Below are 27,858 nucleotides of genomic sequence, written 5' to 3'. Positions count from 1 at the left end.
GCCACCGGTTCTTGTGAAAGTTTTCAGACCAATAAATTGGCGCCGGTGATAAAGTAGTCAGCATGAAACAAGCAGATGATAAAGTAACAAGTTGATAAGGTAGTCAGCCTGTAACAAGATTGAATACTACTACTACTAACAACTCATTGCAGCACCAAGCCGCCTTAGGCCACCACAACTAGTCACACTCCACCTGCATCCCACTCTATTCAAAGCCTTCCTCTTTACACTCTCAATGAAAGTTCTCATTTCCCTTCAATCTTTCTTTATGACATCCTCCCACCCCAACCGTGGATGACCTGCTTTCCGTTTAGCCCTAGACGGTTGGCCGAAGAGGACAATTTTCCGCAATCTGTCATCCTTCATCCGTAAAACGTGCCTAGCCATCTCAACCTTTCTCTCATTATAGCCCTGGAACCCAGAACAATCCGTAGGCAATTTCTCTGAAAAACATCTAGCAAATCTTCGTCCGCTTTTCTGAGTGACCATGGTTCATAGCCATTTTCGACCACTGTCATCACCGTTGCTTCCTAAATTTCAATCATGATTTGCAGAATTATCTTCCTATTCCTCCAAACTTTTTTAACTGTGAAAAAATACCCTGAGCCTTGGCTATTCTACTTTTAACATCTTCACTGCTCCCACCGTCTTTACTAATTATACTACTAAGGTAAGGGAAGCTGTCCACTTGATCAGTCTATTCGTTACCCAACGTCACCTTTTCATCTTCACTTATTCCTAGCCTTAGTGATTTTGTCTTCTTAACATTTGCTCGCACTTTCATCTAGGACGCTTAAATCATCAGTATAATCTAAGTCCAGGAGAGTTTTTCCGCCCCACTTGATTGCTTGGTCTCCCATTGCCTTTCCTGTGCTCCTTAAGACGAAGTCCATCAAAATGATCCATATAAAGGGGGATAGAGGGACGAAACCATCTGCTATCCTCATTTCCTACCTTAACCGCAGCGGTGTTATTCTCGTACATTGCACTAGTCACTTGAATGTATTTGTCTGGTATACATTACAAGGACAAGATCTTCGCTAAAGCTCTTCTTTCAATAGAATTGAACACTTGCTCATAATCTATAAAACTGCGGACCAAGGGTGTTTGATGACTCAGGCACTTCTCAATTATTAGCCTAAGAGTGAAAATTTGGTCGACACATCCTCTACTTCTTCTAAAACCGCACTGTTCTTCTCTTATAACTTTGTGTACAGCATCCCCCAGTCTAAAAAGTATCATATTACTAAGTAATTTACTACCTACAGAGACCAGACTAATGCCTCCGGTAATTACCACACTCTCTCTTATCACCTTTGTTATACAGTGGTTTAATTAAGGTTTTCCTAAAATCGTTAGGTACTTTATCCCTCTCAAAAAACCTGTTCTTATTTTTCATTAGTGTATTTCTAATCCCAGAGTCATCATGCTCGGGAAATTGATTTGCCAGCCTATTTCCACATTAGACCTTATTATTTTTTACTCTTTTTAGTGCTGTTAGTGATTCTTCCTCACAAAACAAATCTTCCTGCACATCCAAGGTATCACAAACTTTTATCTTTTCACACACCTCTATCTCGGTTTAGCACAATCTCAAAATGTTCTGCCCATCTCTCTTTAACTCTTTCCTTATCACTAATTGTGGCCCCATTCCTATCTTTAACTGGGACAATTCCGGATTGACTGCTCCCTGTCTATTTATTAACATGCTAGTACAATATTTTACTATTATGCCGTCTAGCTGCATCTTCCAGATCGTCGGTAATTTTATCCATGACCTCCACTTCACACCCCCCTTAAGTTCATATTTTAATGCTTTCTCCACGTTCTTTACATTCCTTTTATTTTCCTATGATCTATCATCAGCAACTTCAGAAATTGTTTTCCTAAAATTATTCCATCCATCTTCCACATTCAACTGTTCCTGGAAAGATTCTCTCGGAAATTTTTATCCTGAAGTCTACCAACATCATAACTTCTCGGGAGGTAGTTACCTTTCCAAAATTTCAGCTTTAAATTAACCTAGACACTACTTGATGGTGATCTCAAACATGCGGAGTAATGACTTAGTAACTGCATTGATAAAAGAATGTCAATACGGGAAGACAAGGAGGCAGCTACCCCGCAGAAAGTCTAAAGGATGTATAAATTCTTCTGTCCTCCCTGAGCTTTTAGAGATGAAAAGGCTACTAAATGAGTTATTCTGCTACAAAGTTTCAACATAAAGGTATATTTTTAATTTCACAGCGATTGATTCTGTCTTCACTTGCTCTTTCTTCAAACAAAATAAATATGAGGTATACCGATAATAACATTACCAATGTAAATAGGACTCCCTTATCGACTTTTTTCACACAAACTAGGAAACAACAAGTTTACAACTTTTTCAGGTTTCAATGTTACCTCTCAATGTCTACCCCCCTAAAGGCTACTGTCTGAAAACGATGTGTGTGAATTCTGAATTCACTACTGAAAACGAGAAACATTTTAAGCTGTGCTACTTTTTTTTTAATTAAAACGTATTTTGAAAAATACAAGTCAAACTTACTAAAAAACTTTTTCTGATATTTACGTTACTGTGACAATTAATTCAAATTTCTTATTTGAATGTAACTCTACTTTTCATTAATTTTGTCTCCTTTTAAATCCAATCTTTTCGAACGTCTAGAAAACCAGAAACTAGGAAACATCTTTCAGACCTATTAATTGGCGTTCTTTTGATTTCGATCAGCCACTGTTTGCGAGGGTTATCAAGCTCTGCTTTGAAAATCCAATAAATTTTTTTTTCGTCATTACCTTTTACTTTTCAGTTGTTGTTTTTTTATGCGCTCAACCCCCCTTGAATGTTTTGCTTCTTATGATGTATGTTGCCCTGATTACCTAGTCAATTTAGCAGTGAATAAGGAAGATGTTACCACCTCTCAAGATTTTTTGTCTCAGTTTTTCGTAAAAAAAAAAATGATTCTTTTTTAAAAATAATTTGTTTTAATTACAAAAGGTTTTTAACCCCATTAATTTCCTTTAAAATGAGCCATTGAACAACTCTCTAAGATCTTCCAGTGCCTAGCTATCTGTGAAAAAAAAAAAAAAAAAAAAAAAGAGATGCCGTTTAGGCAGAATGCTGTAGTAGATGCCACTTTTCTTGATTTTGAAGCCAATCTATTTCCCTTGCTGTTCAAGCCAAGGGACAGATAGCTTCATGTATAGGGATTTCGGACAAGGTGGTTCTAATGATATACTTTTTATTTTGATCTGAGTCTATTTTTAGAAGTTATGGGTTATTATATTTCTTAACATTGGACGTGATCGTCTCTTACTAGGTTGCTAGCTACCGCTGCAACCCGGATTGTATTTTAATGAAAATAAATTCATTTTCCTTCTAGTATTACGTTTACAAAAACAAAAATAGTGTTTTAAGGTTTGCGAGATGCGTGCGGGAGGAGAAAGCGGTTGCAAAATAGAAGTAAACTTCTTTTATTTGTTTCGATCACATTATATATAAAATGTTCAATATACGTACCACTTGAAACAGAATTATTTGAAACCTGAGAAATGTCCCTTTTACAGTATATTTTCGAGTTTTGCCCTAAAAACTAACAATAGAAATTACAAACTAGCCTAATTAAAAACGAAAATTAATAAAACTAACAATCCGACACATTAAAATTCTTTACATATATATGAATAAATAAGTAAACCATGACTGCTTTTTAGGTTTTTGTATCTAAATTTGCATTAGTGGTGGTACAGCGAGGATATAAAGAGGACAGGGAGGCTTCTCAGAGTAAGCATCTCTGATTTTTATTTTACCAGGATCCCTCTAGCACGACAGTTTAAAAAATGAAAAAGATGAATCAAAGAATCTTGGATGCATTTTTTTTTTCGAAGCAAAGGCTTTTGATACTTATGGAGTCTTGTATTTCAAAAGGCCAAAAGTAGTGCTGGGACGAACCAATATGTTCAATGCTTAGTTTTTTTTTTTGTTTTTTTTTTTTTTTAACTCAAAGCATTCGCTTAGTATATGTTATGCTTAGAAACACGAGCCACCCTTTTGCCAACAAAAAAAAAGAAAAAGTAAAGGATAATAAATACAATATGTTCCATATTAGAATAAATGTATTTGAGAGATGGGATAAGAAGGATGATGGACTGTCAAGGACTTGAAATTTCAACAGTGGTATATATATATATATATATATATATATATATATATATATATATATATATATATATATATATATATATATATATATATATATATATATATATATATATATATATATATATATATATATATATATATATATATATATATATATATATATATATATATATATTTATATATATATATATTATACCAGCTAAAAGTTCATTTGAGTTTATTGTCCAACCTCTAAATTAAAGTCAGTCGGATGTCTTTTTGAAACTCATGATTTTAGGCTTCATTGCCTCAGAATCAGTTTACAAGAAAATTAATTCGCTATCTAAAATTTTGCCAGCTTTTCATACTTGTTTATTAACTGCATATAATTAATGCAATACTTTTGCCCAAATTTTAAGGTCCAGCGGTAATTTAGTAAGAGTAGGAACATATTTTCCTCCGTTCGTACTTGCTTTATTCAAACATGAAAGAAACGTCTTGTGCAGGTCAAATAGCAACAATTATTTCTTTGAACAATTCCATTGTGAGAATGCAAACGTTATTCAAATATGAAAAGAAAAGCTAAATACAGTAAAATAGCGATGGTAATTTCTTCATATAATTCTAATTAGATATTGCACCTGAGAACAAAAGAAAAAAAATATTTACTGACATCCTTTAAAAAGGCCGTTGGGTAGGGGGACTGGGACAGTTTAAAACGCATTTGGAAACCATTAACCACCAAAGCCATACAATGTACGAGTATTTTATTTCTATCCTGAGAGCCACCATATTTAAGAAACTCATTTACCACACTATCAGTACCTGGAGCCTTATTGTTTTCTAATCATTTTAGTACTGTCGCTAATTCTTCCTCACAAAACAAATCTTCCTTTACATCCAAGGTATCACAAACTTTTATCTTTTCACACACCTCTATCTCGGTTTAGCACAATCTCAAAATCGTCTACCCATCTCTCTTTAACTCTTTACTTATCACTAATTGTGGTCCCGTTCCTATCTTTAACTGGGACGAGTCCGGATTGACTACTCCCTCTCAATTTATTAACATGCCTGTACAATATTTTGTTGTTGAATTCTCTAGTTTATGTTCTTATTTAGTGGTTTTTATGTAAGGGAGTGCCGTTCTTTCTTTAACAGGTCAAAAATCAAAGAAGCTGAGGAACAGCTTCTCTTTTATTTCTGAGGAATAGCTTTATCTTTCTACTTCGCAGCATACCTACAGATAGGGGTTGAAAAAAGGGGTTCTAGGCGTTTACCCCCCCCCCCCCCCCTCCCCGTGGAAATTAAGGCTTTCCAAATTTGAGAATTTTATTTGAGTTTTTTTTTTCCGTAGGGGGAACGAATTTTGGTATTTGTGTATTATGCGCCATTCACTCTTTTTTACGCTGTGTAAAATTCGAGAACACCAATTTTTTCGTTAGTTTTTTCGTTACTTTAGAAATAAATTTGGGCTATAGATTTGCATATTAGGGGGAAGGGGGGTGGGGGTTAAAGTATAGCGGGTCTGCATGTAAAATGTGTTTTGTATAATTATTCTGCATATTAGATAGATAGATAGAGAAGTGTATTTTAAAGCCAAATATACGGCCATGAACGAACATAGTAAAATAACATAAATGAAAGGCACAAATATCATAAACTTTAATCAGCGATCATCATAAAACACTTAAATGAAACACTACATTAACCTAATAGTACTTAATACATGAAAAATCGGTCATTGAAAAAAAAAACAAAAAAAAAAAAAACTCAAAACTTGGAAAAAACACATAAATGAAACATTACATTTACTTTATTCTGGGATTTTTTTTTATTTTTTATTTTATTATTATTCTTCTGTAATTTTTTAGTGGCCATACCTAGAAGGAATTGTTTTCTGACATTTTACCACCACCACCACCCCTCCCCTTGTGCAAATATATAGCCCAAATTATATCTTTGTATTTTCTCATGCTAAGATGAAAGACTAACGAAGAAAACGGTTTGTTCTCGAGTTTTACACAGCGTAAACTTGAGTGAGTGGCGCATAATACACACAAGTACCAAAATTCCTTCCCCATACGGAACAAAAAAAAACTCTAATAAAATTCTCAAATTTGAAAAGCCTTATTTTCCACGGGTGGTATTTTCCAGGGGGGGGGGGGTAAACGCCGGCCACTGAACAAAAAAAAAGGGAATTTCGTCCTACAATTGAAAAAAAAATTCATCCCCCGACCAAGAAAAAAAAATGAATGACAAGCCTGAAAAGCGGAATAAAAAGAATTATTTACATCTCCGACACAAAACAAACTGATAAATGGAGAAATATTCTAGTTCATATTCTTGATTAGTGGTCTTTTTGTATGGGAGTGACGTTCTTTTTTTAACAGGTCAAAATCAAAGAAGCTGAGGAACAGCTTATTCTTTTTCTTTCGTGGTATGCCATCTGACAGGAGTTGAATAAAGGAAAGGAAATTTCTTCCTACAATTGGACCCCCCCCCCGCCTCGTTTTTTTTATAGAAAAAATAAAAAGGCTGAATAGTGGTATAAAAAGGTATTATTTACATTTCAGACATAAAACCAACTAATAAACCAATAATTATTCTAGTGTATCTTCTCATTTATTTGTTTTGTTGTATAAGCTAGTGACTTTCTTTTTTTAACAGGCCAAAATCAAAGAAGCCGAGGAACAGAGTACTCAGTACCGGTCACTGGCTGACAGTTGTGATCAACAGCTCAAAGAAGTCACAGAACAAACGGAAAACTCAATCAAAAGCTTTCAGAAGGAATTGAATGCACTTAAAGAAGATGGGGAAGCAAAATCTGCCCAAATTCTGTCACTAAAATCATCGCTAGACATGCGAATTGTCCAAATTGAGTGTTTTGAAAAAGTGAAGGAAGCGATCAGAGAAGAGCGACAGAAAGAGGTTGAAAAGCTGGAAAATGACCTGAAAGCGGCTAGTGTCACTATGAAATTTATGGGACAGAAGACGACGGATCTCCAAAACGAAATAAAGGCAGTGAAAGCGAGTGCTGATGAAAAAGATGATAATTACAGAAATGAGGTAATTGCGCATGCCCGGAGCGTAGATGCCATGAAGTTGCTGAGAGAGGAATTTAAAGAGGTCTGTCCTGAAAGTTTATCTAGTTTTTTTGTTGTTGTTTTTTTGTTAAAGATTAATAGTAGTTTAGATACAATGATAAGATGATATATCAGACAGTAACCGCTGTGAACGATCTTTCCGATCTTTGTGGTAAAATCAAAACCGTGCTGAACTTATAGTAGTTCAGATAATTTAGATTATTTATTAAATTTTATAATAGTTCAGATTAATAGTAGTTTAGAAACACAGGCAATATGATATCTCAGACAGCAACCGCTGTGAACGATCCCTCCGAACTTGTTTGGTAAAATCGAAACCATGCTGAACTTATAGTAGCTCAGATAATTTAGATAATTAATTCAATTCTATAACATTTCAGATTAATAGTGGTTTAGAAGCACTTGAAAAATGATATCTCAGACAATAAAAGCTTTGAACGATCTCTGAACTTGTGGTAAGGTCGAAGACATGCCGAACTCATAGTAGTTCGGATGATTTAGATAATTAATTCAACATTATAACAGTGTCATGTATCTCTGAAAAGAGATCCCAGAGGTGAAAGAAGGGACAGTATTGGCTTGGTTTTTGCCGTAACCTCCTAACGAACTTCTAACTTGACTAACTTCCGTACCGAGTCTTTCTTTTTTTAAATCATGATTACTGCTGAACACTGCTAATTCTTACCTTTCCCCTTTATCCTATTCAGTTGCCCCAAGTAGTTGTAGTAGTTTTGCCGTATTTTGTCACTTGTCGCATTGTGGTCGCACTTTTAAATCTTCTTATAATCTCGGAAGAAAGTAGCAACTAAAAAAGAAGCTGTGCACTCAACAGATATTGTGATGACGTGTTACTATTTTTACACAGAGTCAATTCAACAAAAACGCTAAAAAAAACCTATTGCTTATAACTATTTTTTTCACACAGAGGAAGTTCTAGAAAAACACTGAAAACCTATTACCTGTTGCGATTTTTACACACAGAGGGAATTCTAGAAAAACGCTAAAAAAAGAACTCTTTTGAAAAAGAAAACACTTTTGAAGTTTGATAACTCCGAAGATCATCCTGCGTACCTGCTTCATTAAGTTTGAAATTTTCCAAACCGGGAAAATTTTCCAAAGTATTTTTAAAACCGGGGTAGTCCCAACTTCTCTCTTTGGCCTGCTTATCGGTACTATTTTGAACCCAACTTGGAAAGGAGCTAGTATTCTGCTGGGGAATCTACAGATAATCATAAACAATTAAATATCTGTTTTGGTCTACTTCATTCCCTACTTCCCGTGATTTATTCAGGAATGATTCCTTCCCTGTCAAACGAAGTTTAGATGTGATAAGAAGATAAGATATTAATTTTAAAAAGGACTGTCACAAGCCCCAAAGGGCCAAATTTGGATTTCAGAGTAAAAATATCATAGAAAAACACAAAAATTGGAAAACTGGCAAAGATTGCCACAACGAAAACGAAAAAAGAAAATTTGCGACTGCAATAAGTTTTTATCGTTCCTTAGCTTAGTTGGATAAGGAAGAAATCATTCTTTAATAAAACAAGAACAGTTTATCTTTAATTAACTAAAGCTAGCGTTATTCCCTAATAAAACGTGGAAATTGAGGAATGAATTGGACTGAGGCTTTCTTGACAAAACAGGCCTTTGGATGGCTTTTAAATTTCGAGTTGACCTCGAAGTGGAAATTTTTAAAAGGAGGCACTCAATTTGAAAAATATCGTAATTGATGTTGAGATTCTAAGGAGTGGGCTCAAAGACCATCCGACTATGCCTGCATTGCCGAGCTTTAATTTTTTCTTCTTTTTTTTTACTAATAGTGAATTCGATATTGTGTTACGAATATAACAATTTTGAGTATTATAAGTATTATAAATTGAGTAAATAATTTGATATCTCTATAATGCCAATAGTGCAATATATCTATATTTGTATTTACATCTTAATATATACTTGACATCTGTATAATTGACTTGAGGAAATAGTCCCTTTTTGAACTCCACCTCCAAAGTTGGTACTCGAGATTCATTCATTTATCCACAGTTTATTTCTGTTCCCTTTCTGAAGGGTGCCGAGAACTTTTTGGAAGTTTTGTTTCTAAAGTAACGAAGAAACCGCTTTGTTCTCGAGTTCTACACATCATACACTTAAGTGAGTGGCGTATAATACACAAGTACCGGAATTTTTCATGGAGAGAGAGCCGGATTTCCCGGTATTACTTAAAAACGATAAGACACTAAATTTAAAAAAAAGACAAGTTTGTTTAACTGAAAGTAAGGAGCAACATCAAACCTTAAACGAACAGAAATTATTGTGTACATGAAAGGAGTTAACCCTTCCACAAGACCTTGCTCTTTACGCTAAAGTTTTGACTTTTTGCCCTAATTCTTTAAGAACGATTCCTGAAACATAGCGGCCGTGTAATTAGAATAACAAGCTTTGTTTAAAAATTCTATAATAAAAAACCTTAGTGTAAAGAGCGAGGTCTTGAGGAGGAGGCAACCCCTTTCATATACGTAATAATTTCTGTTCGTTTTAAGGCTTGATGTTGCTTCTTACTTTCACTTGAAAAAACGTGTTTTTTTTTTTTTTATTTAATTTCTGATCGTTTTTAAATAATACTGGGAAGTCCGGCTCTCTCCATGAAAAATTCCGGTACTTGTTCACTATACGCCACTCACTCAAGTTTACGATGTGTAAAACTCGAGAACAAACCGGTTTCTCCATTTGTTCTTTCGTTATTTTAGAAACAAATTTGGGCTATATATTTGCACATTAGGGGGGGGGGATAAAGTATAGCGGGTATGCATGCAAAATGTGTTAGGTACAATTAATCTGCATTTTATGAAGTAAGATTTGTTTTCCGACTTCAAACTGACCAAATACTTTACCCCCCCCCCCTTATGTGAAAATATATAGCCCCAAATTATATATTTCCCATCTATTCTGTCACTTGTCTTTGTCTTGTCTCACGCTAAGCTGAAAGAAACTAATGAAGAAACCGGTTTATTCTCGAGTTTTACGCAGCGTAAACTTAGCGAGTCGCGCATAATGCACAAGTACCAAAATTCCTTCCCTCTACGGAAAATAAAAAAAACAAAACTCAAATAAAATTCTCAAATTTGGAAAGCCTTATTTTCCACGGGGGGGGGGGGGGTAAACGCCTAGAAGCATTATATATATATATATATATATATATATATATATATATATATATATATATATATATATATATATATATATATATATATATATATATATATATATATATATATATATATATATATATATATATATATATATATATATATATATATATATATATATATATATATATATATATATATATATATATATATATATATATATATATATATATATATATATATATTATTATTACTATTCTTATATTGCAATAGGTATCAAAGCGGTTAGCGGCTGCAGAAAAAACAGCTGCAGATGCAGTGTCTAAAGAGAAACTGATCGAGGCTAAATGTTCAGTCGATGTTCAAGCATTGGAGACTCGTCTCAGTGAGTTGAATTCATCTAACATTGAATTGAGGAAGATAAATGAAATTCTGCAGGATCAAGTGGCTAAACTGTCAGAAGCAGCTGAAGCTGAGAGAAACTTGTCTGTTTCTTCAACACTGGATGAAGAAAGAACTAATCAGCAGCTATTAGAGGTATGATCAAAGAAAATAGCATAGAATAATTGCATTTCGGATGCGACCACGTTTTCGACTCAAATTTGACCACTTCGGACGGCGGCTATAATTTTTTTAACGAAGGTGAAACGACCTCATTATAGGTATTAGTAGGATTGACGATAACTTAGTCCTAAGTAGCCCAGTGGCATCAATTGCCGAAAATTTAGTGGGGGGGGGGTGTTAATTGTTCAAAATCTAGGAGGAGAAATTTGTATTTTTTTTTCAACTGAAATACCATCGAAAAGGTATTGTTCAATGAAAATACCCTTCCAGAAAGGTATATTTTAAAATCTAGGAGGCCGGCCACCAAGTCAGATTTTCTAAAAAGAAATTCAGAAATTCGGCCAAGTCAGAAAAAATGGTCAGAGATTTAGAGCAAAGTCAGAAAAGTGAGATTTTTCTCTTTTTAGGCAAGGCTGCTGCTCGAAATAGGCAATAATTCTATGTTTTCGGTCAGAAAAGGTGTGGGAGATTGCTTTTTTATTTTTTCTTGATAAAATTCAATGCTGGGAGTGATAGCAATTATTTCTCTCTTTCTTTTCGCCATTTCCGACAGATGCTGTTTTCTTAGTATTTTTCTGATTTCCGAAGCAACCAAAGAAGAAGCAGTGGTTTTCCTAAACATTACCATCGAACGTTTTTCGTAATATTCATAATAGTTTACCACTTGGGGTAAGACGGAAGTATTTAGGGAGAAGGCAAGGGCAGGATGGTCCTTACTTTTGCCCCATGAGTGAAAGTAGGAATGAGAGTGTGGGTCGTGTGATGTATGAGTGTGAGGAATTGAGTAAAATGCGAATGAAGTGTATGGAGAGTGTAGGTTTGATGAGAGATGGCCGGTGAACGTAACGAGTGATGAAAGTTTTGCAAATGTTAAAAATTTAGGAGATTTCTCAGGCTGGCAATTGAACGCAGAAGTACGTATTTGTGATTTGTGTTTTTCTTTCCTTGTTTAATTTAAATTCTTTTTTGTATTAATAAAAAAATATTTTTGGACAAAATAAGTTTTTCAAAAAAAAAAGTAAAGAACTCTGTTAAACCAAAAATGAAAAAAAAAAAAAATTAAATAATCTACCAAGCATACAACTACCGCAAATCAGTATCAATAAATAAATGAAACCCAAAACAACCAGAAATCAAAATAAGTCAAACTCAAAACGAGCAGAAATGAATCTGCGTTGGGTTCTAAACCCTATGCTTTCAAAAAGCTAGAATATAACTTGTACTTTACTGAAAAAAAATTCCGATGAATTTACTGAAAAGAAAAATGTGCATTGTCAGTTTAATTATACATATGCTGATATTTATTCCTTAGAAACTTAATTAATTTTTAATTTCTTAAAGTTATAAAAGTGAAAACATTTAAAAGAAATTTTTTCAGTAAAGTACAAATTATATTCTAGATTTTAGAAAGCATAGGATTTAGAATTAATTAAATATAGAATTAATTAAAAAATTAATTTATTTCTTCCCTAATTTGTTTTAATTTTGCCTAGTTTGCCATACCGAAAATGCATGAAATTTCGTCAGTGATATAGAAATTGACCAAAGCTTTGGTATTTTAAAACTTTGATTTAAATAAGGGTATATGTACCCTGATCTTTTAAAATGTATATTTGTATCCAATCCAATCTGGAATTCTGGGAACGTTCACTTTTCTGGAAAGTTTGCAGTCATTTTGAAAGCTTAAAAAACTAACGAAAATGTAACGAAAACAACCATATTGGATTTTTTCCTAATATTGAAAAGGTTTCCTGGATTTTAAATATTACAGTAAGAGAAAACGTAAGTCAACGCAAAAACGAGGAAAAATTAAAATGAGTGAAAACAAAAGAAATATTTTGACCTTTTTACGGTTTTGTGTAAAAACTGCTCTGTGAGGTTCGTTCTAATTTTTTTGGGGATGGGAACACAAAAAATAAGCAAATAGTTTTTGCCACAGCAAAATAGTGAGATTGTCTATAAAAAAGAATTTGTAATGCAAGAACTCTTCGATCTTTTTATTAGCTTAAAATTCCGCAAAAGAGAGCCAATCAGGTGGATTAGATTTCTGTTTCTATATTGGCTTAAAATTCCACACTAGAAATCCAATCAGGTGGAATTTAACTTTCCATTCTTTTTATTGGCTTAAAATATCACTCAACAGAACCAACGAGTTGGAGTTTAACTTTTATATTCTTTTTATTAGCTTACAATTTCACACAAGAGAAACAATCAAGTGGAATTTAACTTTCCGTTCTTTTTATTGGCTTAAAATTCCACACAGGACAATCGAGACCAGGTTGAATTTCACATGGGAATGCTGGAGAAACAATCGGGTTTCTAAAAGATTGGGCAATAGGGCTTCCTTCTCCGACACACGCTTAACAAATAATGTAACCCGTTTACAAAAGCACGTCACTCACGTAAACTTGTGAAACTTAAAAAATGTCAGAAATTATAGGAAACGTTGTCGAAATTTCGTGGTGTAAGGGGAGGGGGGTTGTACCCTTTTCCACCTTCGAAATAGGACATATATGTGTCATTGGTTTAAAATGTAAATGCAAAAGTTCTAAGTTTTTAGGGTAGTGATTGTTTGCAGCCCTGGTAGAATAAAATTTATTTAAAATGGATGCCAAATGAAATGTCCCGTGCGTTATAAAATGTCCCAAGTGTTATAAAAATCCGTGAACAATAAATGTTTGGCTTTTTCGAGTTGTAATTTTCTTACCCTATGTACGGGCACAATAATTTGTTGCCTATTTTTGAGTCACTTGACCAACATCGCTAGTAGAAGACGAATGAAAACTCCCTTCATAGTTGGAAATGGAGGGGAACTAACAGAGATTTTATGAAAAATATGCATGTGATTCTATGTAATGGATAAAATTCAGAGGGGCGGGGGATTTCGGGATCTTAGAGGTGGTACTCGCAGGGTTTGACCTTAGTCATAAGTTCTTGTAAAATTATAGCTATGTTTATCAATGTCTATAAAAAATATATTATGGCGAATCTAAAACAATGCTTTAAAGGTATAAGAATTGTAATTTTTTCCAATTAATTAGATAAGGTATAAACCAAATTAATTCTTACAAATATTATCAAGTAAACAAATTATTTGAATAAGAAACAACTTATAAGAGACAAATTATTCGTTTCTTATGCCCCTCCCTCACAGAAAAAATAAAACAAAAGACAATTAAAGTAATGGCATCGTGGTTTTTACCTTCAAATGATTCGGTTTTCCGCAGAATCATTAATGAAAATCTTTGTGGCACTGGAAACTTGTCATGTTTTATATATATATATATATATATATATAATTGCATCGGTTGTTGAATTTTTAAAATTGAAATTCCTTGGTGTAAAGGATTTCTGCCAAGAGGGCTCTATACACCCACTAGGGTCATCCATACAATTTGATTCCAATAATGAGTTACCTATCCATATAGACAAAATTGGAAGTTGCCCTTTTTTTATCTTCATCTTCTTATCAATTCCCCTGCCAATTAACGTTCTTTTCCAAGTTAATCTTCTTAACGTTCGTTTTACAGCCTTTAACGTTCCTTTATAGGTAATATCGTTCCTACGTCGTGATTCTAAGATGACACGGACTCAATTGGAGAGATCAGAAGCAGAATGCTCTCAGTTAACTGCACAGCTGAAACAAATACGGTTGCAACTTGAATCGTCTGAAGCTGATCTTAAGGTAGGTATTCCTCCGGTGTATATAATAGAGCATAAATAAACACGATAGTTTTAGATATAGCACTCAAAGAGTATCGTAGTTACCGATATTGGACTTTAAAAACGCACAATTGCTGTTATTAGGCGTTCACATTGTTCAAAAAATTGCGCAGGACCAAATCGTATGAATTGCAGGATAGATAAATGAATAATTTTGCAAAAAAATAAAATTAATGCAGGGGAAAATATCATCATATTTATTGTTAAAATATTTTTTGGTTGATTTTTTATGGGAACTTGATCCTCTGTCGAGTCCGACACTAGTGCCTGCTAGAAGTTCGAAAGGCGAGTTTTCTCTACATGTAGTGACTTCATTGGCATTGCAGATTATGCAAGCATTCACATGGTTCCATGTTGAGTTTGAATCCAGACTGCTTGCGGAAAACCCTTATGCTTCAGAATCTGTTCGTGCTTTTCAACGGCTATTCATTTCTTTTCATTGGCTTCGTTCTTTTCAATATGCTGATCAGTAGAGGTAATTATAGCCTTTCTGGTTATGTTAATAACACTTAAGTAGCTTATGTCGTCTAGCCTTTATTTAAATGTTGATAATTGCGACTACCTAACTTTTGGCTCTTTTTCTCCTTCACTTGCACCGCCCAATCTCAGGAAATCAGTTTAAAATTCTTTTTAATTGGTTACAATTTCACACAGAGGATAGCAAAGGATAAACAATCAGGTTTTTATAAGGTGGGATCGAAAGAGTATGGGGAACTTATAAGAGTGGGAACTGGCAAGTGTCGACAAAAAACACCAACGCCATCTAGCTTTTGGCATTCATTTGCATTGTTTAAACTTTAATAATAAGAAGAATTATTTTTAATTGGTGTGATTGGTAAAATCTCAGTTTCTGACAGAAAAACGATTACAAAGCTAGAAAAATTACCAAGAGGCGCCAAATGCTAGATGGCATTGATGTTTTTTGCCCACACTAGCGCCTGTTTCGACTCTTAACGCTTTAGGAATTAGCTCACGAGATTGTTGCAACTGTCTCCACGAAAGTTACTAGTAAATCAACTTGCAGTGTTTGATTCTAGTGTTGCCAACTTTCAGAGAGTAAGTAACAGTAGAGTTTTCTTAAAAGTAATGTGCTGTGAAACATAGCTGAGTGAAACATCGTCTATTAACGTTTGGTTTAGGCTTTCTCGAATTTGTGTCCTCAAATGTTATCTGGAGTTGTTTTAATTTGTCTTATTCAGTTTTAGGTGAAAGCAAATCCTCAAGCCCCTAGATTTTGAAAATACCTTTTTCCTAACTTCATTAAAAAGGAATCGTAAAGGACCCTTGCCCCCTTCCCTCTCGATATTTTCGTGAATTAATTTCTTATGAATAAGTACTTGTATCCTAAAAGTTTGTTTTTCCTCGATTAGTAGTTAGATCTAGGAGGCTCCCTTCCTAATTGACGCCACTAAAGTGGGTGCCAAAGAAAGATTTGCCCGACCAATAATTATAAAAGCTCTACCCTGCAATATATATGTACTAAACCTACCTTCACTAGGCTCATTTCGATTAATTTTTTAAGTTTTGTAATTGTTTTTGTTTTTTTATGGACAAATATCATTATCCTAAACGTGTCGTTTTTATGGATAAGTATCTGTATCTACTTTATGGCTGTATAATTCAAAAGGTGGTATGTTAAAAACTATAGATGTTAAAGGGAGAACGAAAAAGTAAAAAATATGTATTAATACGTCGCAGTAATTTCATTAAAATGAATTCATTCATTGGATTTACTTTCACTGAAGTTTCTGTGAAACCAATAAAACTAAAGCACACTTTTTATTACGGGATTATAATATTTTTCTCTTAAAAAGTAATCTTTTTAAATCTAGTAAATGTAAAAAGTAATCTTTTTCTCTTTGGTCGAGCGTCCTCTGATGAACAGAGCGTTAAAGGTAGATGAGAAGAGCGTTTTCAGAATGGGCCGATAGACAAGGCAGCCTAGGTAGGAGGATGAAATAATTTGAATATATTGATAACATTCGAGGTTATATTTCACTCATTATGGATAAGCCTTTTATTCTGCAGACGGACCCATAAACTTCCATCTCGCGAAAATATAGGAGGGGTAAGGGTCATTTTGCGATTTCTTCTTAATGAATGTACAAAAAAAAGATCTAGGTATTTTCATTTAGTTTAATGAAAATACTTGAAAAAGAGATTTTTCAAATCTAGGCAAGGGAAGTTACCCCCCCCCCCCTCCCCTCGTCTTATTAGAGCCTCTGGAAAGACAAGGTTTTATAAAAGTCTTTCCCTACTGAATGGTGAACGATTCCAGGCTAAGATGATATCTGACTTAAATTTTGCAGAGGATCGCTGATTAATTGGGACCAATGTATAGGAGGCATTAGTATCGATGCTCGTCTTAGTAACTGATTTAAAGTATAACTAGCCCCCCCCCCCCAATCTGTTTGCTACTGTTCCTGAAATTTCTGCAAATTGTAAATTTGACCAAACATTGACGGGAACAAAGGTATGCTTCAGATTTTCTGAAGGTCTTGTGTATTTTTTGTGTGTTCAAATTGTAAAGGTGTATCTTACACTTCCTTTGAAATTGCGGAGGGGAAAAAAATAAGTGTTTGTTGAACCTGAGTATACAGCCATGCAGATAAAGAGAGTAAAATTGACGTACAAAGCAGAAATGGAAGGTGAAGCAACAAGATGTCCTGAAAACAAAACTGATGTTGTTACAGAATCAAGTGCGACATATGCCATTTTTGTAACTTTTCAGGAGAGCCAAAAGCGGAAAAAGTTTGTCGGCTGTGGTTGCTCTGAAGGATTAGGCTAATGGGGATACAAGAAACATATTCTAAACCAACTGTTTATGCTCTTTTCAGTGGTGTAAATTAAATTCAAGTATTCCGAGCGAGCTCAAAATTATTCCATTTTATGGCGCATGTCTCCTCTTCGTGACAAAAAAAGGAGGCAAATGCCAGGTCCCTATGTTATAACTCCATAAAATAATCCTCATCTGTCATTCTGAATTGTAAAAAGACCTGATTAAGAAGATAGGCTACATACGCAACCTAGAGGCTTATGTCTCGTTTTATCTGTTTCATTTTCGTAATGGTACAAGACAGGCCTCTCTCCATGGAGAGAGGTGGAGGAGGGCGCAAACTGTGCATTTAAGCCAGTGTGATTAATTGGATCAGAACAATGCACATATATCGAGAAAAAAATACTTTGGATGGGACCCATAAGGCAAAATTTATTCCTGGGGCAAAGCAAGGAGGTGGTTGTGAAAAGCTCTGAAGACATACGAGTGACATAAAAAAAAACTTTAGAGAAATTTTATAAAACCAGGCAATTTATGATGCATCATTGTTAATATTTTTAATAATTTTCCAATGTTATTCTTTCTTTCCATTTCTTTCTTTTAATTTCTAGCATTTTAAGTCGAGAACGAATTATATCCTAGTTTGCTTAGCAGGAGATTGAAAGTGTATCCACACCTCAACTTACGAAATTAAATATTACCATAGCTTACTGATTAAAATGTAATATTTGAATCGAATTAGTTCCAAATACGAACTTCAACGAGTCCAACTTTTTTTTTGGCGGGGGGAGTCCTACCTTTTTAAAGAAAATAGACCTAAATACAAAAATTATATTGTAAATTTACGAAACTTATAAAAATTATAAGGCCCCGATTTTTTTTTAGGGGAGGACATAGCCTCGTCGCTCCTTCTTGTGTAAATGTGTGTGTGTTTTTTTTCCAGTAATTATTATTTGAAGTCTTTGGCTACTTTTGTTAATTTTGTTTATTTGTTAATATAGAGGGAGAGAACCACAAAAAGAGCCTCTTTGGGTGCTCCGGAAGGTGAAACCCTTCTTAGAAAAGTCGACAAAGTGGCATGTCTCCAACATAGTAATCGTCGAGTCCGTGATGAACTGACGAGTCTTCCGAGTCAGTTTTATGAGGTCAAAAACAAATTAGATACCGCAACGAAAGAATTGGAACCATTGAAGGTATTTTAATATTAGTTTTATGTATATCTATATATATACTTTTAATTATCTAAATATATATTTTTAATTATCACCTTGGTGGAAGTGATGAAAAACTTGAAAGCCATCTCAACAAGGGTGCCGGCAGAAAATTTGCCGGGGGGGGGGCAGACTCCAAAAAAGCAATGGTAGTTGGGTGACAGTTTAGGTGGTTTAGGGCACCAAATCACGACTTTACTCCAAAGAGGTTGAATTTACAATCAATTAAAATCCTGAGAAGCTAATTGATTTAAAAATATCAATAACTATATTTTAGGCTTTCCAGTTGCAAAAAGAGTAATGCCACACGGTGGCAGTACTGGATTCAAGTTGGTTCGCTTTATTTTTAATGAAATTAGGCTACGTTTTGTGATCTGTAATAGCGTATCAGCTATAATGAGGGGGGAGGGTGATTCATTGTTTAGTTCGGGCAGGGTAGATTCCTAAAAAAAGTACATTTTGATGGACAAACTGCTTACTCTTCATGAGGTTTCAGATAAATGTTGAAAGAGGTAGGGAGGAATAGGAATTAATTAAAATGTTTCTCTATACGGCTAAAGTGTCACATTCCCATATCTATCAGCACAGAGGTGGAAAAGGCAAGTTAGGTCATCATCAGCCCCGCCATGAAATTTCTTCGTGATGGCAAATACTGCTAGGAACTTGGTTTTCAGCAATTTTAAATGGGAATATTTTTCTTTTCTATTTATATGAAGTACTTCAATGTATTTAAAAAAAATGTATGTAATGTATTTATCGATAAGAAAATTCTATTGTAGGGGTTGTGATGACTTCAGTTTTGCAGAAGATGAAAAGTCTCACAGAATGTCCATTCATACAAACAATAATACTCCTTTTCATCCAGCCAATTCTTTAGTAGTAATATTAATAAGGAGTTTTCACTAAAATTACTATTCATCACCAATATTTAAGTATATTCAAATTTTATCCAAAGTTGAAATTGCCAATTTAAACGTAGGGCGGTACTAATCAACGTAAAATTATTGATTTACAGATTTGAAAAGGAGTTAACCCGGGATTTAATGAACTGGTACCCAAATTATATCTTGGTTAGGCCTGGGCATGATTTGGAAAACAATCAGAAATTAAATAAAAAACAGGTCTTTTCTACTGAAAGCAAGGAGCAGATTTGAAACTTATTTGAACAGATTATTTTTTGTATGAAGGGGGATGTCTCCTCCTTAGCTCCTTACTTTTTACTCTGAACTTTGGCTATTTTCCAATTTTCTTAAGAAAATGTGCAATTGGAAAAAAAAAAGATTTTTCTCAGCAGTAAAAAACTTTTTTTTAATGAGCAAGGTGTTGAGAAGGGGACTGTCCCCCTTATATACAGAGTAATTTATATGTTTTAAGTTTTAAACTTGCTCCTTACTTAAATTGAAAAGCCTTTTCTATTTGCTTAATTACATTTCATAAAACTGTAAAGTTTTATGAATGCAACAATTTTGTACCGCAGAAGAAATGATCAACATTTCAGTAATCCCTGTTTGGATTTTGATGGGTGATCAAACAGTTCATGGTAACAAATTGTAAGTAAGAAGCGACCCAGCTCAATAGTAACCAAAACTAAAAAAAGGGAATTTTAACATCATTAGATATATAAAAAAAAGAATTGACTTTTTATCCTGATTCCAAATATATAAGTTTCATTAAGTTTAGTCTTACCCATCAAAAGCTACGAGCCTGAGAATTTTTTCGAAAAAGGGGGGAAAGACCCCTTTGAAGTCATAGAATTTTAATGAAAACTACACCATCAGATTCAGCGTATCAAAGAACCCTACTCTAAAGGTTTCAAGCTCATGTCTGCAAAAATGTGGAATTTGTAATTTTTGCCAGAGTAAAAATCACGGATGCGTGTTTATTTATTTTTTTTTTTTCAGGGGTGATCTTTTCGACCCAGTGGGCCTAGAATGTCGGAAGAGGGCTCATTCTAACGAAAATGAAAAGTTCTAGTGTCCTTTTTAAGTGACCAAAAAATTGGAGGGCAACTAGGCCCCCTCCCACGCCACTTTTTCCAAAATCGTCCGATCGAAATTTTGAGATAGCTTTTTGTTCATCATAGTTGAAAGGTCCAATAACTATGTCTTTGGAGATAAAGTGACCCCCTACAGCCCCTAGGGAAAGGTTTTTAAGGTATAAAATTTGTCCATTGTTTCATTTGTTATTGGGAAGTATGCATCCATTTCTCGGGTGAGGAGTGGAGGAAAAATTTTCTACTGGGAGAATTTTTCATGGAGAGGGTAGTTTCTAGGGGATGGACTTTTCAGGGGAAATTTTTTACTGGGTGAATTTACCAGAATTCATATACTAAATTTCTTTATATGTTTTGCTTTCTCTTTGCCGATTTAATGTTACGCGTGGAGATGTTAAGGGTAATTGTCAGAGATAAATTTTCGTCAGGATTGAACTGTTCAGAGGATATTTTTATGGGGAGGGGGATTCTTCCGTGGAGATGGAGCCAGGCATCTTGGCGCTATTTAAAAAACGATCAGAAAGTAAAAAAGAAATAAGTTATTTCAACTGAAAGTAAGGAGTAACATGAAAACTTAAAACGAACAGAAATTATTATGCATATGAGGGGGGTTGCCCCCTCGATCAGAAAGTAAAATGTACAACACCTCGCTCTTTACGCTAAAGTTTAGATTTTGTCCCAATTCTTTAAAAATGCCTCCTGAAACACAAGGGTCGTTTAATTAGAACAATGAGTAACTTTTTTAAAGTGCCGAAAACTGTATCATTAAGAGCGAGGTGTTTAGGAGGGAGCAACCCCCTCGTATACGTAAGAATTTCTGTTCGTTTTAATTTTCAATGTTGCTCCTTACTTTTAGTTGAAAAATTTTTTTTTATTTAATGAAGATTAGAGACAAACATTTTTCTAAAGGCAATGAAAAAAGTATGTCAATTAAAGTAAAAGTATATAAAAATGAAAAAAGTTAGTAATTAAAAAAAATACACAAAACAATAGCCTACTTGCAGAAACTAAGATATAAACTCCCAGCATTCAGTTCTGTTGAGCAATGCCGAAGTGTTGGACGGATATTTTTTAACAATGTCGACAATTTTGGACTTGGTTATCAAACACCAAAATATTTAATGCCTTTAGACTCAGTGTTTATAAAATGTAATGCATTATCAAAGTAGTTTGTTCAAAGTAAAACATTAAAACAAAGATTAAAAATATCAAATAAAAATTTTTAATTCAATATTTTTAATTTAATTTTGAATATCAAAAGCCAATGTATTTGACGCCTTTACACTTCATAACGGTAAAAAATTAAATCTTTTTCAAAGTGACAACTAGATGAATACAATCACTCCTGGAAAAAAATGATAATAAAACACAAAAACGTATCCATTCAGGGGTAAAATACGGAAATTCCCAGCGTTCCGTTTAGGGGGAACATTTCTGATTATAGCGGCTTCATATATCAGCTCATGGGTACTCTTGAAATGCAAGCAAAAGTTGACGGCATATTCTTACCGAAATTGCCCCTTATTAAGTTGTTTTCCTTATGTTTTCTATAATTATGTGAACTTTCTTGTGTTCTAATCACTGCAGTAATTACTAATAAACAAATACATATTTAGGATCACCATAAAAAGCTGATTCTTTGATTGAATGTTATCAATAGCTAGGCTCTTATACTTTCGTTATTGACAAGGATCGTTGTCTACTTACTATTCATTACTATGAAGAATTTGATTATTTTTTTTCTGCTCCGAACAAATCATATAGAAAAAGTGTTTGTGGAAAACTTGTTAGGGGTTACTCAGTCACAAATAAAAATTTAAATTTTCCTTATTGAGGGTCAAAATCTATTGGTAGGCAGCCAACAATGGGCAACACACATTTTTTCCATAGTTTTTCCCTATTATGCTCTCTTTCCTTTAGTTTCCTTATAATTACTTCGTAGTCCCAACTTTTCTGGGGGGGGGGGCCCGGCCCCCCAGCCGTTGGCCGTGATGGCTAATTAGAGTAAAGTCAAGACAGATAGTCTCTGTAAGAGGCAAAGCTGGCATAAATTTTTCAGAGTTGTATAAAAAATAATTAATTTCACTTCTTGATAATAGTCTATAATCCATCCATCCTAGGGCAGAACTAAAGTTGATGGCGGTAGAAGTTGTCTGCGTCGTATTTGGATGAATTCTCTGTAGTTTAGAAAAAAGACCTGCAGATGGCCTGCTGCAGGCATCAAAGCCATTAAAAAGAGCGAAATATTTTTGGGTCGCACGATTTTGTACAAGTAAAATATCTGTTTGTGTTGGTCTGTGGTGTTGGTCTATTTTTCTCGACTCCAAGACCTTCGTGTTCAAAGAAGCACTCAAGTAAATAAGCATCTATTAAATTAGTAAAATTAGTATTAATCTAATAAAATTAATTTATTAACATGTAGTTAAACTATATTTATAAGATCTAAAATCTACAAAATCTATATAAGCCTAGAATCTATTAAAACTAACATATTGATAATCTAGTAAAATTAGCATTAATCTTTTAAAATGTTGTAATGGTGGTACCAATTCAAAGAAAAAAAAAGAAGAAAGAAACCGCAGCTCAGACAGGAACGGTTTTTATAATATTTCATTTAATATTATATTTCATATAACATTGTATATTATTATTTATATAATCTTATTATAATACAGTATTATAAAATTTCATATAATTAATATTATAATATGTTATAAAATTATATAATACATAATATTGTAGTATTTCATGCAAACTGGTTTCAGAGTAGACATTGTTTTTCCGAGACATTTAGAATCATGTAACGATATTATTTTGAAGTTAGACCGTTGGCTTTCAGCAATCTGTCATTATATTCGCCTGCAGTAGAATATAGTAGGGGGGGGGGGTATATTAAAGTGCCCCTGCAAAGAAGTATTTTGAACAGTAAATATCCAAACACTGGATATTTGAGTATCTAAATATTCTTAATTTGAAACAGGACTGAGAAAAAAAGCTATTCCTTTTAAAGTTTCAATCAAAGGCTTTGGAAGGCTAATGAGACGTTACACCGCACAGGTTGGGGGACGGGACGCGTACGTCAAGTATCCCCACCCCTTCCCCAACAAAAACAACTACTTGAAAATATGGGCTATAATGCATAAAACCAAATCATTTGAGCGTTATGTAAGGACGGGCATGAAGTCCGCTTTCAGCTCAATTCATGGTGTTTCAAATCAGTCATTGTTTTATTATTCTTTTTAGATTCAGCACTCGTCTTGTGTATCCATCAACTACAGATTTTTTTTTTTTTAATTTATTTATTTAAGAAAAACCACAATTGTGAAGACATAATAAATTCTAAAGATAAAAATAATTCTAAATACTCGACTTCATAATAATAATATATTGGTTAAACAAGGCTAATAAGCCTCTAAATTACAAACTACACTAAATTACGAAGCTTCTAGTCACATAATACATACTAAGAAGAAGAAGAAAAAATCCCTTTCTCTGGCTTTTTCTCCGTATGCTAATGAGTAAAAAATAATACATTTTAACTAAAAAAAAAACTAAAACTAACAAAATTTTAACTAAAAAAAAACTAAACAGTCTAGTGCTAATGAGCAAATAAACAACCCAAGTCTGGATTTTCTTTTTTTTTTACCTCTACATTTAGTTCACCACAATGAATACCAGAAACGTATCTTATTTAATTTTCTTTATCGTTTTATTGTGGACTCCGCGTTGGCACTTGAACATTTCAAACATCAAAAAGGGTCAGATCTAAAAACCGTACAGTATAAATTGTCATGATATCAAGTTCTAACTCATGTATCATTAATCAACTTATTTATTGAGTAAATAAACTTCGTAGTTTTTAGGGGAGGGGTGCATATATATATATATATATATATATATATATATATATATATATATATATATATATATATATATATATATATATATATATATATATATATATATATATATATATATATATATATTATATATATATATATATATATATATATATATATTATATACCATTGTTTTCTGTGTACAAATGTTGTTGTTTTTTTCTGCGTAAAAACAACATTTTATACTTTTGAGATAATTGTCGAAAAGAATATTTTTATGTTATTCTCAAAAGGAGAATGAATAAATAAACGAGAACTTGATTCTCCCAATATTCATTGCCTAGCTATTCCTTCCTTTTGAGAACAGCTTTGCAAACTATTTTGGCAATTATTCCAGAAACGTTTAAATGTTGAATAGGTGTGACGGCGACGAATTGATTGCCCCAACTGCCCCATGCCCCAATTGCACCAACATACCTCTTCTAATTATCTTTCAATTGCTTAGGAGAAAAATAGAAAGCTGAATGAACAGTTTGATTCAATTTCTGTGGAAGCGACTGTTCTCCGAACTGAAATAGCGCGAGTCAAGACTCAATCAGCAGTGTTTTCCCGCGGAGTAACTGAAAGAGCTAAATTTCAAGCCGAGAAAGAGTCGCTTGAAAAAATCCTAAAAGCCAAAGAGGCGGAGGTTGCCCGCATTAAGAATTCGTTAGATAAGGCGTTAAAGCAAGTTGAATCTGCTCAGAGGAATTTTGATCAGTCTAAAATCACAGTTGATCAGTTGAATGCCAGAAATGAACAAATGAAGAACAAGATTGAAGAATTAAATTTAAAGTTGGACGAATCAGGTATTTCTTTTGCTCCTCTATTTTGTCATACTCTTTTGTCGCTTTCTTTTTTTTCTCATACACAGTAGCAGCACGGAAAGAACAAAACATCGAATATACCTCATATTTGGTATGAAGCTTACGTATGTTTGTAAGTGTTCTCCTTTTCCAAATTCTAATGTGAATCATATCTTGCATGGAATACTTATTTCTTTGGCAGAAAATAATATTTGAGAAAAAAGTATATCTTGTGATTCCTTTCCCTATCCCACTCTCTCTCTCTAAACTTCGGAGGGGACTCAAATCACTAAAAATTGAAAGTGCTAGTTCCCTCTTTGTGAGTCAAAAGTGATCCGATGACAACTAGTCCCCACCAACCCTCTTTTCCCCAAATGAGTCCGATCGAATTGTTTGGATATTTACTTTGTCCGAAGTAGACCGAGTATCATATAATAAAAACTACGGGGTTTACACAGCCCCTAAGAACCCTGGGGCAAGTGTTGTAAATTATGCCCCAGGGCATATAAGGCTCTTATGGAAGGAATGGTCGTATAAACTTCGGAGGGGGCTCATTCCATTGGAAATTAAAAGTTCTAGTTCCCCTTTTAAGACTCGAAAGGGACCGGAGGGCAACTAGCCCCCCTGCCCTCTTTACCCAAAATCCATCTGATCGATTTTTTAGATAGCTATTTTGTTAATATAAGTCAAAAGAACAAAATCTCCAGGGTCAACACAACCCCCCGGAGCCCAGGGGCAAGCGTTGTATGTTATGCCCTGGGGGCATATAACGCTTTTATGCGATGTCTTTTAGAACAGTTCAAAGATCAGATAAGACTGACCCCCACTTAAAAAACTTATTAACGATATTTTATTCTAAAACTTAAGGGAGCTGACCCCTTGCCCTCCCTGCCTGGCCCCTCCAAAAAAAACTTATTAACGATATTTTATTTCAAAGTCTTGTGAATACAGTATAATTTTATTAGCTCTTTCTAAAACTGTTCAAAACACCTATATTCTTCACTACAAATAAGAGTTTGGCTACTTCCCGTTTCCCAAACGGTAAAAGCATAAGATCTACTTCGTATTTGGCGCTTTACTAGAACGAATTTTATTATAAATATTTTCTGTTGTACTTATTACAATATCGAACTAAAATGAAAATTGCACTGAAGTCTGGCCAGGATTTACCGATAGGCCCAGAAGGCCCTGCAGTTTTCACTATCCCGGAAGTTTTGAGGATTTCCCTGAAAATCTTGCAAAAACGGAGTGGCGAAAACGCTTGGGCCTAGAAGTGTTAAAGCTTTAAATCCGGCCCTGAGTGAAATAATATTTTAAGCTGGTGAGCTTTCGGCAATTAATATCCTTTTATGTCAAATATTCAGTTTAATTTGTTAGTTCTTGCCAAAGCTGTTAATTCATTTTGGAATAAAAAATTATTTTAAAATAGGCAATATTGAAAAACTTGGAACTTATGTAATCAAAGACAAACAGAAATTAATTTTTAAAAAAGGCCATGTTATACTTAAGATCTGAAGAGATAGAAACCTACAATAACTCAAACTCAAAACGACCGGAAATTGCTATTAAAGAATAAATGAAAACAAAAACGAAGGGAAATTAAATAAACAATCATAGCAAAAAAATACAATAGGTACCATATAAACGAATAAATGAATCTTAAAATTAGGAAAGCTTAAATTAAATATGCAAATCGAGCTTAAAACGAGCAAAGATATTTTCCTTTTGAAGTATAAATGAAACCCAAAACGAACATAAATTAAATGAACAATCATAGCAAACAAACATACCATAGGCACTTATATAAATGAATAAATAAATCTTAAAACGAGTGAAATTAAAAATTGAATATGCAATCAAGCTTGAAACGAACAAAAATCACTACAAACGAGAGTTTGAGTTTTGCCTCCCTCTCTCACTGTAAAAGTCTAAAACCTACTGCGACATTGCTGCTTTACTGAAAACGAATTGTAATACAAAAACTTTCTTTTGTATTTATTACAACATTGAAAATAAACTTAAAAATTACAGTAAAATTAAATTTTGAGCTGATGAGCTTTCAGCAATTAAAATCATTATACATCAAATATTCAGTCTAATTCTATTAGTTCTTTCCAAGACTATTCAAGACAAATATAGCTTGACTACAAAGAAAAGTTTTGATACTGCTCCTTCTCTAATATTCAGTTTGAATATTAAACCTATTATTTGAAATTATCAAACCTATATTCAGTTTGATTTTATTTGTACTTTCAAAGCTGTTCAAGACATACATAGTTTTCAGTAAAGCGCCGATGACGCAGTAGGTTATTGACTTTTACAGTGAGAGAAGGAGGCGAAACTCAAACTCTCGTTTGTAGTGATTTTTGTTCGTTTCAAGCTTGATTGCATATTCAATTTTTAATTTCACTCGTTTTAAGATTTATTTATTCATTTATATAAGTGCCTATGGTATGTTTGTTTGCTATGATTGTTTATTTAATTTTTGTTCGTTTTGGGTTTTATTTAGTGTG

The 27,858-nt window shown here is 33.7% G+C and overlaps 1 protein-coding gene across 1 annotated transcript in view; it reads left to right on the top strand.

Annotated features, from left to right (window-relative positions):
- LOC148954306 (nucleoprotein TPR-like) overlaps window positions 1–27,858 on the top strand; it is a 101,232-nt gene that overhangs the window by 45,963 nt on the left and 27,411 nt on the right. The window contains exons 10-14 of the mRNA XM_089086235.1: window positions 6,812–7,270; window positions 10,668–10,931; window positions 14,509–14,643; window positions 18,459–18,650; window positions 25,006–25,348. Coding sequence (XP_088942361.1) covers window positions 6,812–7,270; window positions 10,668–10,931; window positions 14,509–14,643; window positions 18,459–18,650; window positions 25,006–25,348 — 1,393 coding nt within the window. The remainder of the gene's footprint in view (window positions 1–6,811; window positions 7,271–10,667; window positions 10,932–14,508; window positions 14,644–18,458; window positions 18,651–25,005; window positions 25,349–27,858) is intronic.

The sequence above is a fragment of the Artemia sp. Qi Xiang Cuo genome, chromosome 3, assembly GCF_049724085.1.
Source record: "Artemia sp. Qi Xiang Cuo chromosome 3, ASM4972408v1, whole genome shotgun sequence".
Lineage (NCBI taxonomy): Eukaryota > Metazoa > Arthropoda > Branchiopoda > Anostraca > Artemiidae > Artemia > Artemia sp. Qi Xiang Cuo.
This window is presented reverse-complemented; position numbering and strand designations above follow the sequence as displayed.